This window comes from Anopheles merus, chromosome 2R (genome assembly GCF_017562075.2).
Source record: "Anopheles merus strain MAF chromosome 2R, AmerM5.1, whole genome shotgun sequence".
In the NCBI taxonomy this organism is placed as follows: Eukaryota; Metazoa; Arthropoda; class Insecta; order Diptera; family Culicidae; genus Anopheles; species Anopheles merus.
In genome coordinates this window covers 30,386,232-30,402,628 of record NC_054082.1, presented here as the reverse complement: position 1 = coordinate 30,402,628, position 16,397 = coordinate 30,386,232, and the positions used below count along the sequence as shown (strand labels likewise).

The window sequence follows — 16,397 nt, the reverse complement described above, 5'->3', positions numbered from 1 at the left end:
AACAGTGTTGGGTGAGCGTTCTGCGACCGTGCCCCGTACTGTGCGACCGGGCGAAAAAGGCTACGCTTTTTCGCCGCAGCCGCGTTTGACAGTTTGTTGTTTATTGCCGACATGTGTTTTGTGGACCTGTAAAATTGGAAGAGCAGGCACGGGTGAAACAGATTCCAGACAAAAGTTGGTGGATTTAATCGTGTTTTTTGTGTGTTTGAGTGTAACAATTGAAGCGAAAGGATCATGGCATCTTTACGTGTAAAGTAAGTATGCAGAATGTGCGAGGCGTCGCTTCGCATTCAGGGGAAATGCTAATCTTGTTTTCGCCATCGTCTAGGAAACCGACCACCCGCAAGGGTAAAAAAGCGTTGGAGGAACGGGAACCAAAAACGATCGAAAATCTGAAGAAAACGCTCATCATGGAAGGCCGAAAGTGTTCGAACGAAATACGACAAGCGCTGAAGGATTTGAACCTGTTCAAGAAGCCCAACTCGCGCATGATGAGACGAAACAACGACGTTACCCCGTTCGAGGATGCTACACCACTGGAGCAGTAGGTTTTGTTGCATTGCATTTTATCGGTGTATTGGTTTTGCTAGAAATTAACATTTGAATGCGTTCGATTTGCAGCCTGGCAAAGACAAACGACTGCCATCTGTTTCTGTTCGGCTCGACGTCGAAAAAGCGACCGAATAATCTGATCATGGGCCGCATCTACGAGGAGCAGGTACTGGACATGATCGAGTTCGGCATCGACCACTACACGGCGCTGGAAAAGTTCAAGACGGAGAAAATCTCCCAGTTCACCAAGCCCGTGATCGTGTTCAACGGGTACAAGTGGAAGCTGACGGAGGAGCTGCGCCGCATCAAGAATCTGCTGCTGGACATGTTCCGGATCGATCAGATCGAATCGATCCGTCTGCAGGGCATCGAGCATGTGCTGAGCTTCACGCTAACGGACGATCTGACCATTCTGGTGCGCTCGTATCGCATACAGCTGAAGAAGAGCGGCCAGCGGACGCCGCGGATCGAGCTGACGGAAATGGGCCCGTCGCTCGATCTATCCATTCGCCGGACCAAGATCGCATCGGACAGCCTGTACAAGACGGCGATGAGACAGCCGGCCATTTTGAGGGTAACCAAGAGGAAGAACGTGACGCGCGACGAGCTGGGCAACGTGCACGGCAGGGTGCATGTTGGCAAGCAAGACATCAACGCTCTGCAGACCAGAAAGATGAAGGGTTTGAGAAAGACGGCCGAGGAGAAACGGACGGAGCGGGCAAATAAGAAGAGTCGGCTCGCGGGCAGTGCGGACGCTTCGATGGACGAGGGTGCGGATGGGGACTCGAGCGGAGAGGCGAATGATGATATGGATGCGGACAGTGGTGAAGAATAAATGAGATTATTAATTACAAATAAATGATTCCGTTTGTATTCCACTAATATGTTGCTTTATTTATACAAAAGTACTGGGGAGTTTATTGAGCATTACATTTCTGCTATGTTTTATGTTCCTCATGCTTTTGTTGTTGCTCTCCGTTTTATTAACTAAATTAATAAGTGAGCAAATATCAACAGTTATTTTTTTAGTGTTTTAGATACTGAGAAATTGAAAATATTGTCATTTTTAGTGAAAGTATCGATATCAAGAAGGAAATAAAGCAACCAACTCAGTCAAATCAAGATATTCGGTACGACAATATGCGAAGCGTTACGGTTACGATAGTAACGGTTGGTGTAACACTACTAGTTTTACGCTGAAAGCTCATTGGCGAGCTTGCAAAGCTCAACACGTATGTTCCAATGAACAGCAAATTTTGTAAAAGCATTTTTTTGTAATAATTACATATGGAGGTGGTAAATTGCCATACAAAGGTATATTATTTTATTCAGGAGGGACGGCATTGCCGTAATTCTTAAGGTATAAACAATATTGGCAACCAAAATATGAATAAAATAGTGCTTGTACATTGACTTACTAACCGGTTTCGGTGTAAGATGATTTATTTAATTGTTGAATACTCGGTAGTGATAAGGATTGATAACTCGTTGATCATAGATATGACACGTTAACTGGTTGGCAAAAAACAATTCAATGACTATTTTTGACAGCAAAAACTATTCCATATATTATAAAAAAATATATATATATTCGACCAGAATTTACATCAACAAGAAGTCAATGCACTGTTAAAAAAGAGCATCGTTTTTATCATCGATCGCAAAACGATCGACGGCTGTAAACCGGTTGTGGCCCCGGCACTGCTCAATGTAATCAGCTGATCCGAGTAATTGCCCGGTAATTGATCAGTGCGCGTTGCATAAAAACCGTAAACAATTTGTGATCATATATTCAACCGCCCGTAACGAGCCCACCGAACGGGTGGCGCCTGCTCGAAAACCGGTTTGTGCGTCGGCAGCCTAAGTGCGGCGTAATGGCAGTACGACAAGTACCGTACTCATTGACAGAGACGTTTTTTGCTATTTATTTTGGTAATTCGCCGCAGGTAGACACTACGCGAGACAGTGTGGCTAGACGTGGTTTGCCACCGAGGTGGGTCGTTTTTTTTCGATGCACGTTGGATGACGAACGTTACGCAGCTATCCGTAAGGGGAGCATTTTCATTCATACCCGAGTCGAAGAAGGTGTGCAATCAGAAACAAATGCCCGTGGGAATGCTGGGTGAATGGTGGTGGCGGGAATGTATTTTCTATTCTTGATGGTCATCGCCGTAAACAATGCAATGGCGCTTCTGTTCTGCCAAATTCCACCTTCAAATTTTGGTACAGGTTTTTTACCCTGAAAAGCTAAGTTATTCGCTGCAGTGACCTTTGCGGGAAAGGAAGTCATCAAGCATGCATTAATGTGCAGGTTTGGAGATGCCTTAAAGACCGTTACGAATTGGATGTGCGACGCTACTCTTTGATGATCTTCATCAGTTGTAGATAACAAACGGAAGAACATCATCCACCAGCTGTATGTGTGTTCCAATCGATAGGTTTTACCTTGCACAAACCTTTACGAGCAGACCTTTATATTTATCTAATAACACGAAATTCTTCGAAGGTCACACCAGTTCGTAGATTGAGGCGGAAATGTTCGCTTCTCTCTTTCCGACTCATACTAACAGTGAGCTTTGGTTTTTGCTTTTAACAGTAAAACCTATTTTGTTTGTGATGTGTTGATCGCCACTTGATCTTCGTACTAGTGACGCACCGCTGACCGTGTGTTGTTTTTGTGCCCAATCTAGCAGTCACCGCTTTTCGCCTGCGTGTCTTTGCTGGCGTAAGGTAGCTGGAGCGCTTTTGCGCAACACGGTCGCGTTCCATCTCGCTCGTTCCTTTCGTTCGGAGGGGGGTTTTTAGCTCTAGGGCGCAACCCGGGCGATTACGTTACATTCGGAGGAGACATTCGAATTCCGCGCGGCCCGACCGGGTGGCTGCTGCGTACGGCCGAACCGACGCGAACGAAAACGAGTCTTTTGTCTTTCCGTGCCATTGCTGCTGCTGCGACGGTATAAATTCATCATTTTGGGGGGTTTAGCTTTTGCGGCTGTATCTGTGCAGTCGTATTTATTTTGACGGGAGATAGACTATTTTCGTGTTTGTGTGTATGTGTATGTGTGTGTTCGTTTGCGTTTGTCATGGCTGACAGCATGCCACAGTAGAAGGTCGTCATCGAGCGAGCTTTTAGGTCAGCTGGTTGAGTGAGAAAGTGGCTGATGGCGGATGCGTTGAAACATGAAAACCAAATTGCTGATCGAGCCGTTGTTAGGAACCAGTCTATTGATTGTTTATTTAAAAAAGCTCTTTTATTCCTAAATATAGTTCCCAATTCATTCTGCCCCCACTGCCCTCCCCATTTCCTGCTTACCATCGAGCGGGCTGCACCGTAAGCCGCATTGCCCCGAAAATGGAAAACACACAAAAACACAAACAGCATTATAAAAAACGCCCGATCACTTGAGATTAATTTGGTGCGCCTTGATGGTGCTAGAGCATTCTGGGTGTGTGTGTTTTATTTTTTGCTCGTCCGCTGGACCGCGTTGAGTTTTTCTCCGCTCTGTTTTGCACCAACACCAGCATCCGGTTGTGAAATCGAATTTCGCAAGATTACCCTGTGAAGATTGGCCCGGTGGAGATGGCGCACGAGGGCTTCTTTATCGGCTTTTGGTCGTTTCCTGCTCGGGAACCTCCTTCAGGTGCCCGATCGGTGCCGTAATGTGCGTGCCATCCCCTGTTGTGGCAAAATGATTCAAAACAGGTATAAGAATTATGGGTGGGAAATGATGGCGTGAGCTCTTACCGTATTTTTCCAACGTGCGGCGCACAAGCTCCTTGGACGGTTCCTTCAAATCGTACGCCCAGCCAATCTTGGCGAACACGTCTAGCCAGAATGTGGTCACATTAACCGAGTAATGGCCCATCTCGGCTGCCTTGTAGTCCCACGGGAAGACGTGATGGTAGTTGTGCCATCCTTCGCCCATCGACACGATCGATACGGCACGGTTTTCGGCCGGTCGGATGCGACTGCGGGTCGTAATAATAGCGCGTCGCGTTAATGGCAAATTAAGCTGTGATCATAATGAAACAAACCCCTATCGTACCTACCTATCGTACGGTTTGTTGCCGTAGATGTGGGCCGCACTGTTCACCAGCCAGGTGAAGTTGAGCGTCAGCACGTACCGCAGCAGACAGTTGGCCAGGAAGGACAGGTAGAGCGGTTCGCCGAGGAACAGCCACGGCACCATGGACGGCACCAGGAACGTGAACAGGATCTTCAGTGCCATAAAGTAGCGCTGGTGGAACTGGATCACCGGGTCGGCCAGCACGTCCGACATGTCGATCAGCCGGCCCTTCTTGATGCACTCCGGATGCTTGCGGATCAGCAGCCAGCCGACGTGGGCGTAGAAGAAGCCCCGGTTCGAGTTGTGCGGGTCGGCATCCGTCTCCGAGTACTTGTGGTGGATGCGATGGTCCCGCACCCAGTCGAACAGGCTGTTCTGGCCGGACAGACAGTAGCAGCACATCAGGATGATGCGCAGCGGCAGCTTCGCCTTGTACGCCCGGTGCGTCCAGAGCCGGTGGGCACCGGCCGTAACGCCGAACCCGGCACAGCCGCCGACGAAAAAACCTGTGCGTCACAAACGGGGTGCGTAATCGTGTTCGAGCGCGTGTAAAGAGTGAGAGTGGAAATTAATCGAAAAGAAGAAAACGATTAAAAAAAACGGCTTTTAAGTGTGACATGGTTTGAGGCGACCAATATTGCCACACCCCGTACCCGGGTGAGCCGGGTGTCCGAAAATCATGCAACTTTCATAGGATGCAGCAGCGTAACGGCACAGTTACGGCAATATGCACGCATCGATCAACGTCTCTATGCACCGGATGCAACGAAACCACCTGTCATCCGAACTCTCAGGGGCGGTATGACGCACCGTCTTTGAAGGGGAAGCATTGGAATGGGACTTTCCTCTTCAAACGCTGTGCCACAACAGATCGCCACGGATCGATTGCGTTTTCCGCAACCTCAGGCGTGACCTCGAAATCATCATCAAAACCTACTAGAGCCAGTTTGTTTTTGGGTACTTTTCCGGTGGAATGTTTATTTCGTGTCGCTACCTTCCACACTGACACGCTGCGACCCTGTTCTTGGCGTGTTTGTTTAACCACTTTAACGGAGAAAATGTATGCTCCAATTCTTCACCACCGACCAAAGTTTGGCAGCTAGCAGGGCAGGTACTAACGACACTTTAATAGCTTAAAATCTGCGCGTTTTTATTGTGACGCAAGTTTGCTTCTCGAACAAACCTGTTTTGTTGTTTAGCTCAGGTTCAGCCAAAATGCTGCGCAATCGAACGCGTTTGATGTGCGCTCTGGGTGAAATCAACGCAGCAGCAGCAAGAAACGTCTGGGAGTTGGTAACAGAATTTGAAATTATAATGAGCCTTAGTGGTGAAGCTGAACATTGAGCTTGTGGTGAATCGTTTTTGGTGCGGCATCTGCATGGCTTCGAACGGGCCAGGAAAGTTGGAGCGATATGAGACATTTTGCGCGAGTGGAGAAACTTCTATCGAAGATGGGTTTCAAATCTCACCCCCATTAGCATAGCAGATTCTTCCGTTAGGCTGATAAGGCCAGCCAAGAGAAAGAGCTCGCTGCTCGCACGCTCACAAATACTAATGGGTGAGTTGGTCGTTCATCGATCTGCTTCGTTTGCAGGGGACGATTTTGTTTTTGGAAGCATCTATTTAGGAAAAAAGGTTTCCTATGGCGCAGTGTAACCTGTCCGTAGATGTGTGAAGGTTACAAACGGGTCTATGCTATGCCGTGCACCAATCAGCTATCCTCTTCCGACTGCGACAATCGAATGAGCAAATGAATTAGGTCTACAGTGACCCTGGCGATACAAGCTTCCGCGTGTATCGAACAAGGGTTCGTCGCTTGTTTTATCGCGCATGTTATTTGTTTTTCTAATGCGTGCATCTTAGCGCGCGCTTCTAGGTCTGGGGAGAAGCTTCTAGAAACCGGATTCGGACGCTGAACTGAAAAAAACGGAAACACTTACCCCACAGCCAGGTCGTCAGTGTCGAGTACCAGACGTATTTGAAGAACATTATGACCGTGGTCAGATGCAGCCCACCGATCATGAGCACGTTCTTCCACTTGATTTCGGCATCGAACTTCAGCCCGAGATGGTCCGCAATCCACTGCTGCAGGGCCCGGCCGAACCGGCTCTGCTGCCATTTGTTGTAATGATGCAGATAGTCGTCCAGATCCTTGCTGGTGAGCTCCTTGCTGTCGCCCATGTCCTTGCCGTGCGAGTTGTTGTTCAAATCGTTGCCTGCATCCGGTTTCGGTGCGTTGTTCACGTCAACATCCTGCGCGGCCAGGACCGTCCCGGGGACGGTTTCGGTTGTGGTTGCGACCGTCATTGTGCCCACCGCACAACAATTGCACCACGGGTATAAAGTTTGCCTAGAAGTCCCGTCACACCAAAAACGCTCTACACTTCGCTTCACGATCACGAGCACAAGTTCGAAGCAAACACTTCGTACAACAGTTCACACCACACTAGAGTGTCTGCCACAGGTCTCGAACCCCCTGGAGGCAAGAATTCTCGCTATTCCGGTATATATGTTGACACGCGCGCACGCACACACACACAGACACAGACACAGACTGTCACTTTGGGCAGACGCTCAGGTTAATGATCACATTTGCCGTTTCGCGAAGAATTTGGGGAAAAACAACCCGGAGATCCAGTCAAGGGTCCAGTGGGCGGACCAGTGGGCGAACGATCTCACACGATCAGACTGGTTAATCGTTGTCCTCGGGTGGTGGTGGTGCTGTTTTTAACGCTCTACCTTCTGCGTTTGACCGTTCGGGATATTAGCACGTGCAGAAATTTTGGATAGGTCAACCGTCTGCCACCGACCGTCTACCATCGACGTCTTTGGTTTGTGGGCCACCTGGTCTGCGCCTCTTATATATAACATTTTTCGGGTGAGAACCCAAACCCGAACGCGCGCGGACCCACAAAACTGACGCACCAACACAGCGTTCGGTACGGGCACACACACACACACACACACACACTTCACACGGTGGCGTTTGGTTTTGCGTCACTGTTGGTGCGCATCTTGGGCTGCTTGGAGTTGCAGACCCCAACGCCCGGTGAGAGGGAAGAGCTTTTTTTGTTTTTTTTTGTTTTGTAAAAGTGTATCTGTTTATCGTCATTTCTTTCCATGCCAGGCCACTCAGCGAAACAAAGTGGCACCCAGCAGCTATTAACGTTTGGTGGCTGATGCAGTGAGAGTCTAAGCGGTGGGGAGCAGATCTGTTTTTAGAGGGGTTTTGTCAAACGCGTTGCCGAAAAGTGGGAACTCATTCAATCTTTGAGAGGACGGAGGACGGAGGAAGGACGGATTGTTTCATGATAAGCTACTTAGATAATAGTAATACCAAACAACCGTGACGTGTGTCACGGTGGAAGGGTACGACGCTTCGCCAAAGCCGAAACAAAACCAAACCAGACCAAAATACTGCACAAAATAGGTTGATAGGTTAAGCAATAATGCGACGCGACAGCTCGTGTGGCGAGAAATTCGTTATAAAGAAGAAGACGTTTATTACAAAGTAATGTATTTAAAAAAAACACACAGAACAGAACCTGACAGCTTTTGCTTTCTGTTTGAGAGGGAGTAAAGGCAGAGAACTTTGGCGAAACGATGCACACGATGGATGGTCAGCCCTAGGAGTCGGCCGGTGCTGGAACTTCCTCCATGTGCCCGATCCGGGCAGTAATGTGTGTACCATCGCCTAGTGGAATGAAGCAAAAATACATCGAGCAATTATTAGCTATTGCGCTGACCCAACGCTGACCCCCAAAACCGCCGCGTGACCGTACCGTACTTCTCGATCGTCCTTCGCACCAGATCCTTGGACGGTTCCTTCAAATCGTACGCCCAGCCAATCTTGGCGAACACGTCCAGCCAGAACGTGGTCACGTTGACCGAGTAGTTGCCCAGCTCGGCTGCCTTGTAGTCCCACGGGAACACGTGATGGTAGTTGTGCCATCCTTCGCCCATAGCCACCACGGAAACGGCACGGTTTTCCGCCGGATTGATGCGCCTGGCGAAGTGGACAGTGCAACAGGGCGGGAAGGGAGGAAGGGGAAAAGGAAGCATTAGAACGTTGGCGGGCCGTTCGGCACTGGCGGGCTGGGCTGTGATTCGCTACTTACTTATCGTAAGGATGGTTACCGTACAGGTGGGCGGCGCTATTGACCAGCCAGGTAAAGTTCAGACTGAGCACGTACCGCACGAAACACTGGCTGAAGAAGGACATCAGGAACGTTTCGCCGAAGAAGTACCACGGTATGAACGTCGGCAGGATAAAGCAGAACAGCAGCTTCATCAGCACAAAGTTTCTGCAAAGAACAGAACGCAGATTGGTGGAAAAGTGCAGAGAGCGAGCGTGAGTTATTGTTATGCGACATGTATGCAAATATGGCCGAATGCACCAACCGGTTCCATTGGCAAGCGACCGTTTGGATGCTTGTTTAGAGTCGTTTTCTATTTTTAAACTATGCAGGCTCTTTAATAATTTAATAGTTTTCGCAACGAAAAGATGGGATGCAATGTGGAATATTTTAACATGTAATTTACACCTAAACTACCAACTGCATTGAGGCTCGTTTACGGCTGCCCTGGCTCCGACAAGGTCCTGTGCAGCATGTAGACATATCTCTCCTTCATTTGATTAGTGCATTCCACGCATGCAAACAAGATTAGTCTATCCAACCGAGACGGTGCACAATTCGCACCTGTGGAAGATGTCACGGAACTAATGGTGCAAGGTAGTGGAGATTGTGCAATGATCATCTGGAGTCAGCAGCCACTATATAGGCTCCCGTACGAGTCCTAGTGTTATCATTAGAAACGGGGCCAGGGGGATGCGTACGTTTGTTCATCTTCGTGACCTTGCGTGAACGAGCAGAGAGAAGCATTGCTTTCGCTCGAGCCGAGAAGTGATACTGACGCGAATGGTTGTGTAAAACAAAACAAAGCAACGTTTTGTCAGGGTTGCAAAGGTGTTGGAAGTGTGGCGAGTGGGAGAGGAAACTGTTTGCCGAAGATGCCGGTGAGGCGTAGGGGGCTGAGAGCAGGTTAGGGCGTGCAAATGTGCACCAAACCGATCGAAGTCGTGGGCAGGTGAGGATTGGGTAGAGAGCCAACGACGATCGTTCGTGGCCGTTTCGCTTTGACTTTTTTGACGCGCAAACGGGTCCATATTGTCAATAAAGGGGTGGATTTTCTTCGGCCGGTTGGAAGGTTGCCCGATCGATCGGTTGCCATTGTTCAAGGGTGTCAAATGTGACTTAGCGGAGAGACTATTGAGGACAGTTACGAAATAAGTTTGATTGAAGAGAAACAAAGTAACTGAATTGGGAAAAAAACTAAAGCTCTTAAAAAGGACCATTAATGAAATCGTAAGTAACAATTTCAATACTGCAACTGCTAAATTTCAATTTAAATACAGTCTGTTCCCGAGTTACGCGGTTTCTGCGTTCCCGACGAATCCGCGTAACTCGAACATCCGCGTAAGTCGAATTTCACGTTTTTTGACTGAAATACTATTGGTTACTCGTAGTTTTTGATTTAATTTAGTATTTTTATACACTTTATCATTTATTTGATATGATTCGTGCAGAAAATTATAATATTTCTGGCTTTTAAGCGGTTTCAATTTGTTGCAAAAAATGCAATTTTTACCGAACTTGAAGCAAATTGTACTGATTTGACATTTAACCTGTCAAATTTAGAAAACCGCGTATCTCCGAATCCGCGTAAGTGAAGTGAACCGTGTACCTCGGGAACAGACTGTACTCGCAAAATAGCTGCACCTGCTCGCGACGCCTTGTATTAACAATTACGCTGGATTTCTCACGGGATATGCAACCCGCAGTACACAAGAGTGGAAACGTTATTGCTTGACGCGGGAAAAGAGAAAAAGAAGAGTGTAAAGTGCAACGACGGACGTCAGTCGCCACCATAATAACGAAGCCATTATTCCTGATTGTTTAACGATCATTGATTTACAGTAGGAACGGGTTAATGCGTTCCGTGGACAAATTTAAAATGTTGTTATTTGTTTTAAAAAGATATTTTTACATTTAAAAAATGAAAATTTTTTTGCTTTAATTTTGTAGAATTTTACTTATAAAAGTATAAATTAAATATTTTCTTTTCTTGATGCACTACACCTTCATGGTTTAGTGCAGGTATATTACACACTTCTCACACGCTTTAGTGTGAAATCGATTTGACACCGCTTGTAACATATCAATTACTTCACCTGCTAATTGAACAGGTAATTAAAATCTATTTTTCTCCTTCCCCTGCAAATTGTGCTCGAGCGACCGAGCACAATGTCACGGCTAATTGCCTTGTATTGGCAGTCCATACCGTGCCGTTAAAGTGCAGTGAAGCGCACCGCGCGAGAGTGACGGCGAAGGTGCTGTCGTGGACTGTACAAATGATTGCATACCCGGTAGGCGCATACTGGCAGGCGCTGCGGCACACCGGTCGGTTCGTTCGAATTAGAAAAAGGAACATAAAAACACACACACACACACACACACACACCACACACACACACACACACACACACACAACACTTACTTGTGGTGGAACTGCACGACCGGATCACTCACGATGTCGGACATATCGATCAGCCGGCCCTTCTTGATGCACTCCGGATGCTTGCGCAGCATCAGCCAGCCGACGTGCGCGTACAGGAAGCCCCGGTTCGCGTTGTGTGGATCACCGTTCGTTTCCGAGTACTTGTGGTGGATGCGATGGTCCCGCACCCAGTCGTAGATCGTGTTCTGGCCGGCGATCGAGTAGCAGCACATCAGGATGATGCGCAGCGGCAGCTTCGCCTTGTACGACCGGTGGCACCAGAGGCGGTGTACGCCGCCCGTCACCCCGAACCCGGCACAGCCGCCGACGAAGAAACCTGCAATTGGCAACCGAGCGGTGGCAGAAAAGAAAAGCGAAATGGGAGTGAGCAATCGGGGGCACGTTTGCGGTTCGGAAATTCCACTATTCGGGAACACGGGAGAGGAAAAGTACTGCGCGCGCGCGCGCGTTGCGGTGGTCGATGACGTGAATGAGACAAACGTACGCGACCCCTTGCGTCGGTTTCTCCTGCCGTCCGATCTGGCTCCCCCTCCCCTGGGGCGACCATTCATTGAGGAGCGGCGGTGTTGCATACCGTCGTGGGGTTACGTTATAGGCGAAGCTCTTTGCTGTTTGCGGCTACTTACTCTGTTTTTTTTGGCAACCCCAACACATTGCAAACGATTTCTTAATCGAACGCTATTTTTCTTTTTCGGCGCTCAAAGATCGGCCAAAAATTTCAACGCGCTACACTCGAAGGTTGGAAGCGAGCCTGGCACACACAGCGATGGTCATCGGCGCGCGGTTCATCGCTCGGCTCAATTGTTCACCGCTGACCGCTCCACCTGCTTGCGTAGGGGATGTTTTGTTTGCGCTACGCATACTTTATCTGCTTTTCTTGCATCCTTCGATCAACGCGCGTATGCCATGATGCTTGTTACCATACACACTACACCGCGCGCGCGAGAGCTCACGAAAAACGCACGAAATAATCGATGAATCTCGTATGGCTCGCACGGGTATGGAAAGGGGCCAAGCGATTTCGATTTCATTTGCGTTTTTCACCCGACGAGATGATTTATGTCGTGTGACGAAATTCGATCAGCTGTTGCGTTACGTTAGTGCCCTAGCCTGACTGTGTTTCTTGTTTAATTTGCCGCAAACAGCCGAATCTCCCGGGTAGGGCGAATAAAAAAAAAAAACAACATACAAACGAGTTTTGTTATGATAGGGCAGAGCTTTTCGTGTGTGCTAGGCGAGCGAAGGGTGATATTGAAAGGGGCCGAATGTTTGATATTTGGTGCATTAACAACAGCAGCACCGATTGGTTAGGGTAGGTTGGCTTTTTTCAGGCATGTTCAGGTATGCGATTATTATGATTATATGCATGTATGATGATCCTCGTTAAGGGCGTAGCTTTTTTTTTCATTCGTTAAGGACAAGTTTTTTTTAAGGAAATTAAGTGTCATAAATTTACTACCCTTCGAACACCATCACGTGCAAGGGTGCGGTGTGCATGGCCAAACTGGTTTTGCTGGTTGCGCTGTTTAGAGTAGCATCCCTCCACTAGCTAGGTCGCTAGCATCTTCACGCCCAAAATGCCAGATGCCCTTCGCGTTCGGGCGAAGATAACGATCGTATCCGTACCCCTCAAAAATTCCACGTTTCACCGTACTTGTGCCGTTTCTTTTGTGTTTTTTTGGTGTCCACTCTCCTCGCCATCGGGTAACCTGTGATGCAAAAACGATCGATTACGCTTCGGAGGAAGGTGTTTGAAACTGGCACGTCACACTCTACCACACTGTCAATTCGTTGGCAGTGACACATTTCGTGCTGATTTTCAGGAAACGAATCTTAACGTTTATGTAAATATGTTTTTTTATTCACTCTTGTATTCACCACACCCACTTCATCCAGTAGCTCAGGGGGCAAACAGCTAGGATTGAAAACGTGTTCCGTTTGAGGTTTAGGAATTTTCCCAAAAACACAAATTTGGAAAATGTATCTGGTACTAAGCTTTTTTAAAGTCAGCTCGTTTTACAAAACTCAATCGAACAGGAACGCTAGCAGCATTTGCCCAGCTCCAACGATTCCTTTCAATTATGTTGAGTGTACACTATATGCAAAGCGTTCTAAAACATCGAAGAAAACCAGTGTGCTAAGTCTATCGCTTAACAATCGCTTCGATCGTCCCCGTCCCCCAAGTTTGAGAGAAACTGGCTGAGTTTGTGCACAGCTTTCAAAACATCGAGCTAATATGCCAATATAAGTACTTAAGGTTGCGCTAACAGCAACCAGACGAGTCGTAGGCTGTGCGTTATCCTCGCGATTGTGTAATTTGGCAGCGCAGGACGTTGGACTACCGATAAACAATTAAAATGTGCAAAACATATGCAGCATTTGGTTCTTTTTTGTTGCCTCTGCCCCTTCCAATGTCTACCACAAACAAATACAACGTCTCATATTTTCAAAGATGATGCAATTCGAGCTAACCGTGACGCACGATGACGTCAAAAGGATGTGTTTGGTATCGTTTTTTCTTCGAATGAATTATTTTCCAAAAACCAATCCACTGTGGCTGAATAGCTTTTGCAACGCTTCAATAGTCACAGAGCATATCGTTTTGAGTTGGCCTTGCCCGATCAGCAAAGAAAGGAACTGTGTCGTCCCACTGGTAAATCGTGACGAACCCGCCGAATCTGTAAACTAAACATCGATCCTCATCACTTTCAATTTGAGGCGCTTTCGATTGCAGCAGAGTACAGCGATGATTAATTATCTATTTGATGACCTTTCCTTTCGTTAGGTTTTCTTTCAATACCCACCAACGTCAAATCACGCCGGTGCAATCGACTGACAGAGCCATGTCTGCGCAGGTTGCAGGTTTGAAGGTCGCAGCTAACAATTCTCATTGTGATGAATGGAATCCAATTTTGTGCTGTGCTGTAGCATGTAACTTTCTATTTTATATGCAACGGATTGGGATTTGTGCTATTTGTACTACAGCCCACAAAACGAGACAATAGTTGCTCTTTCCGAGTGAGCCAAAAACACGTTTCGCTACCTTCGGATACGCGGCACTGGCTGGGGGAGACACCGTTTGACAGGCACGGTGGACAATTATTTTTGCATGGCTGCGTATTTGATACGAATTAGGCGCGTGCTTTCGGGTATCCTGACGGACCGGTTTGCGCGAGCAAGTCTCGAACACGGGGTGGACAGGTTTTGGGTACTTTAAGCGGAGGGATTTGCACAGCAGGAAGCGTATGTGTTTGGCAGTTGTATAGGATTTGTAATATATTATAGCAACTAGTGAACGTAACACGTATGCCGATCGAAAGATAGTGCAAGTGTTAGATTTCTGCAAATCTAAAATGCCCATCAACAATTCCTGCCTTTCTTTCGGGTGCCATTAACCACAACCCGTCCAACCCCCCTCAATTCTCCCCATTAGGGCAGCAACGCGTGCAGCGCTATCGATATTCGTTCGACTTACCCCAGAGATAGGTGATCGGTGTGGCCAGCCAGACGTAGTGCAGGAAGGACCACACCGCAATCACGTGAAAGATCCCGATCATGAACACATTGTTCCACTTGACTTCGTCTTCGAACTCGTAGCCGAGGTACCGCTTCACCAGGTCGGAGAGCGTGCGGCCCCAGGCCGACTGCTGCCAACGGTTGTAGTGCTTGAGATAGCTGTCGATATCCTTGTCGCTTACGGTACGATCGTCCTCCATCTCGTTGTTGTTCGTGTCCGGGACGGTGGAGCTGGCTGCAGCGGCCGCAGCCGCCGCTTGCTGTGATTGACCATTCGGGCCGGGTTTCATGTACTGCGCCGAATTGCCGGCGATGAACTGTAGCGTGCTGGTAATGCCCACCGTCATGTTGCCCAATTAATCACAGCGCTTACACCGTTTCTTTTCTTTTTTTTTTGCCCCACTAGACAAACTCTACATACGAGCTTGCACGCACACACACACACACGTACCGATACACAAACACACAGCGATACACGAGCACTACACTCGCGGGATGTAATACACTTCACTGTTTGGTAACTTCGCTTAAGTATTTCGAGATCTTGCAAGACGCCTTTTTGCTGTTGGCCCGTTACGATTCGAAAAAGCGTTTGAACTTTCTCTTTCCACCAAACCACCGAACTGCCACTGCGGGAAAGAAACAATCGATTGCTTGCCGCTTACACAACACACTCCCGAATACTCCCGCCGGCCCGCTGTAACCCTCCCCAAGAAACCCACCGGGGGTAGGGTAGCTGTGTATGAAGGAAGTGTAGGATGTGCCCGGCGTAGATGGTACCGACCGATTTGAACAGGCGTGTTAGGAGAAGCGCAAACGCTCCGTGCTGTTGTCTGCTTGTCTCGCGATACGATGACAGACAGAGGCGTAGTGCTCCGTGTCCCGATGGCTTTATATCGTTTTCGGTTTAAATCTTGCCCTGTCTCGCGCTCTGTCTCTGTCGCTCTTTTCAGTGCTCTTGTGTAGTGTGTTAGTGGATGGGACGGAGAAAAAACATCCACCCCAATACTCTGATGGATCGTGACGTCGTGCACAGGACGATCGTCGGAATGGTGAAGGGATGAAGGGGCAGCTCGAGAGCTGGAAGAGTTTTGAAGCTCATGCGCTGGAGAGAGAGAAATGCGGAGGGAAACTGAATAGAAGAAAAAAAAAACAGATGTGGCAGAGAGTCGTGAAATGGTGTGCCCTATGGAACGGATGTTTGTTGCCCTGAGTACTGTACTGGCTGAGAGTGTACTTAGTACTTAGGCTGACTAGCTAAATCCCCTGGTATTATCGTACCTAGGACCATACCGCCCGAAATATAAACAGGTCCGTGCAGGGGACGCCGGGGAAGCGAGATCGCTAAACAAATTAACTATCACTAGCGCACAAAACCAACAAATCTTACCGCAATCGTACGAAGATGGGTTGCCGCACGAGCTATTACCGTGCCCGTGCTACGGGGGAAACCGGTCGGCTAGGTTAAACCATCAATTGTCATCAATTAGTAAAAGCATCTGGGCGGACGGGTGTGATTTGCACCTGCACGGATGGGGCGTTGAGCGGTGGGGAACCTTTTTGCTGTCGATGAGTTGGCGATCGATTGCGAAAAGTTGGCACAATAAACCAGCGCGCGGCGCACTTCCTGCGACGATCCGAACTGCTTGCCCGTGCAATAAAGGGAAGCTTTCCACCGTAGCA

General features: G+C 48.2%; 3 protein-coding genes across 3 annotated transcripts; 1 reads left to right on the top strand and 2 right to left on the bottom strand.

Annotated features, from left to right (window-relative positions):
* Positions 1-3: 3 nt before the first annotated feature.
* LOC121587735 (ribosome production factor 2 homolog) lies at positions 4-1,407 on the top strand. The gene is made up of 3 exons (XM_041904816.1): positions 4-254; positions 329-544; positions 622-1,407. The coding sequence occupies exons 1-3, from the start codon at positions 235-237 to the stop codon at positions 1,385-1,387; spliced, it is 1,002 nt and encodes a 333-aa protein (XP_041760750.1). The 5' UTR covers positions 4-234; the 3' UTR covers positions 1,388-1,407.
* Positions 1,408-3,781: 2,374 nt separating this feature from the next.
* LOC121587729 (stearoyl-CoA desaturase 5-like) lies at positions 3,782-7,456 on the bottom strand. Its single transcript, XM_041904803.1, has 4 exons — positions 6,560-7,456; positions 4,603-5,125; positions 4,298-4,521; positions 3,782-4,228 (listed from the first exon to the last, which is right to left on the bottom strand). Exons 1-4 carry the CDS (start codon positions 6,924-6,926, stop codon positions 4,152-4,154), a joined length of 1,191 nt encoding a protein of 396 aa, XP_041760737.1. The 5' UTR covers positions 6,927-7,456; the 3' UTR covers positions 3,782-4,151.
* Positions 7,457-8,098: 642 nt separating this feature from the next.
* LOC121587727 (stearoyl-CoA desaturase 5-like) lies at positions 8,099-15,605 on the bottom strand. The gene is made up of 5 exons (XM_041904800.1): positions 14,674-15,605; positions 11,178-11,514; positions 8,738-8,923; positions 8,402-8,625; positions 8,099-8,313 (listed from the first exon to the last, which is right to left on the bottom strand). Exons 1-5 carry the CDS (start codon positions 15,059-15,061, stop codon positions 8,246-8,248), a joined length of 1,203 nt encoding a protein of 400 aa, XP_041760734.1. The 5' UTR covers positions 15,062-15,605; the 3' UTR covers positions 8,099-8,245.
* Between the last annotated feature and the right edge of the window lie 792 nt (positions 15,606-16,397).